Source organism: Camellia sinensis, chromosome 8 (genome assembly GCF_055761805.1).
Source record: "Camellia sinensis isolate YWXY chromosome 8, ASM5576180v1, whole genome shotgun sequence".
In the NCBI taxonomy this organism is placed as follows: Eukaryota; Viridiplantae; Streptophyta; class Magnoliopsida; order Ericales; family Theaceae; genus Camellia; species Camellia sinensis.
In genome coordinates, this window is record NC_138968.1 from 139,502,840 (window position 1) to 139,505,291 (window position 2,452).

General features: G+C 45.5%; 1 protein-coding gene across 1 annotated transcript; it reads right to left on the reverse strand.

Moving 5' to 3' along the window:
- Positions 1 to 363: 363 nt before the first annotated feature.
- LOC145798118 (uncharacterized) lies at positions 364 to 1,541 on the reverse strand. Its single transcript, XM_082885595.1, has 3 exons — positions 1,434 to 1,541; positions 946 to 1,122; positions 364 to 807 (listed from the first exon to the last, which is right to left on the reverse strand). The coding sequence occupies exons 1-3, from the start codon at positions 1,539 to 1,541 to the stop codon at positions 364 to 366; spliced, it is 729 nt and encodes a 242-aa protein (XP_082741721.1).
- Between the last annotated feature and the right edge of the window lie 911 nt (positions 1,542 to 2,452).

Here is a 2,452-nt window from a genome sequence, read left to right on the forward strand (position 1 = left end):
CACCATGTCATCGATGTATACTTCCATGGTGCGGCCGAGCTGTTCCTTGAACATAGTGGTAACTAGTCTCTGGTAAGTTGCCCCCACATCCTTCAGCCCAAAGAGCATGACCTTGTAGTAATAGGTTCCCCTTGGGGTGAGGAATGCGGTCTTTTCTTGATCCTCCAAATGCATGGAAATTTGGTGATAACCTCTGTAGGCGTCCAAGAAGCTCATGTGTTGATGATGTGCCATTGCGTCTACAAATTGGTTGTTTCTTGGAAAAGGAAAACAATCCTAAAGACAAGTCTTGTTCAAATCTGTGAAATCCACACAGACGCGCCAAGATCCATTCTTCTTCTTTACAACCACGGTATTTGACAACTATGTAGGGTAAGTTACTTCATGAATTGCCCCGGCATCAAGCAATCCATCAACTTCATCAACAACGGCCGATGCATGCTCTACGGCTGACCGCCAACTTTTCTGAATGATTGGTTTGAATTTTGATTCAATGTTTAAACGATGCTGAGCCACGTCTGGATCCACTCCCGTCATTTCATATGGTGTCCATGTAAACACGTCGATATTGCTGAGTAAGAAGGAAACCAAATCATGTCTGTCAACTTCATTTAGGGAAGTGCTGATAATGAAGAATTTGTTAGGGCTCCCATTGATTTTGATCTGGTCAACGTCTTCAATTGCCTTTTCGTTGGGGGTTTTCCCAATGTCCTTAAGGCTCTCTTGATCCGGTATTTCAATCGAGTTCACTTCTAGTTCCTTTGGCCTCTTTGTGGCAGCAATGAGATAGCATGCCTGTGCTGATTTCTGAGAACCCCAAATTCACTCAATGCCATACTCAGTTGGAAAGCGGAGAAGTTGATTGTAGGTGCTCGGCACAGCCCGCATAGTATGCAACCAAGTCCACCCCATGATGAGATTGTATGGTGACGGGAGTTTGACAACCAGAAATTCTACATCTACTGATTTGGTTCCTGCCCGTACTGGTAGTGTGATCTTACCCAAGGGGTACTCAGGGTTAGCGTTGAAGCCGAAAAATGGGTAACCAGCCGGTAACAGATCTGAATCAGTGAAGCCGAGTATCACAAACGTCTTGTAATACATTATTTCTGAGGTGCTTCCCTGATCAATGAGAACACGCTCAACTGTGAATCTGTTCATGCATAGCTCAACGACGAGGGGATCAGCGTAGGGGAAAGTTACTCCATCTAGGTCGGTGTCATCAAAGCTAATCCTGCTAGTTTCATGAGGCCGTTTGGCTGGTGTGATTAGCTTGGGCAGGCTAGGTTGTGACTAAATTGTATGCACCTCGGCTGACGACGGTAGGCTACATATCACGTGAATTACACCAAGTGGAGGTGAATCCGACCGTAGGCTACTGTGTTTGAGGGATTATTCTTTCGGATGTGTTGCGCAAGCCGGCTGTCTTGTACCAATTCCTCCAAGTGGTCCTTCAGTGCATAACAACTATCAGTATCGTGGCCTTGGTCCTTGTGATATTCGCACCGCTTATTCCTTCTCCTTGTATCAAGAGGGCCCATCATCTTAGATGACCATTTAAAGAATGGAAAATGTTGGACTTTGGGCAGGATATTACTGATCGGCTCCGCCAATTCCGTATACTTCTTGTCCGAACATCTTATGTGCCTACTATCCACTTGATATTGTTCATTTGAACGGTGCGAACATTGGCTGCTTGAACAACGCGAATCACACTAGTGGTCTTGTTTAGCCCCGAGTCCGAGGTTTGAGGTTCCTTGATGGCACTGTGCTTATCGGCTGAACCAGACCAGATAAAGTTGATTTAATGACTTTATGTCTGGCCTTGACGCGCAAGGCATCGTCTTCCACCTTACAGTATTCTTCAACTTTCTTCATTAGCGCCCAAACTGTTTTGGGAGGCTGTCTGGGCAATGAACTGCGGAGAGGACTATCAAAATGTAATCACATCTCAAAGGCGGTAATGGCCATGGAATCATTGTAAGCATCATCCACCAGGTTGAAACATTCCCAATAACGCGTCGAATACTCACGGAGGGTCTCTTCTGGTTTAATTTGCATTGCCCAGAGAGAGTCGGCTTACTTTGACTGAACTTCGTTGGTGATGAATCTTGCCCTAAAGGATTTTTGGAGTTGATAAAAGCTTCTTATTGACGTCGGCTCCAGTTTATAGTACCATCTGACGGCCAACGGTCCCAGGCTACTTGGAAACATTCGACACATGAGGGCTTCATCATCAGCATGCAACGTCACCGCTTGTTTATAATGAAAAATATGGTCAGCGGGATCTGATTTTCCGTCGTATAGGGTGAATGTTGGTGCTTTGAACTTTTTAGGCAGCACAGCCCTTCCAATGCGTCGTACGAAGGGGTCGTGTCTATCCTCTTCATGTAAATTATCACTTTCTTTCTCCCGCCTACGCCGTATATATGGACTTCCTTCTGATAAGCTG

What these genes read in the sequence shown, in the direction of transcription:
- LOC145798118 (XM_082885595.1), bottom strand. Translation starts at nt 1,541, where the DNA reads ATGGGCCCTCTTGATACAAGGAGAAGGAATAAGCGGTGCGAATATCAC. An exon ending in AGGACCACTTGGAGGAATTG is followed by an intron (nt 1,123 to 1,433) that starts GTACAAGACAGC and finishes CTCATTGATCAG; the next exon opens with GGAAGCACCTCAGAAATAAT. An exon ending in CAGTAGATGTAGAATTTCTG is followed by an intron (nt 808 to 945) that starts GTTGTCAAACTC and finishes TGGGGTTCTCAG; the next exon opens with AAATCAGCACAGGCATGCTA.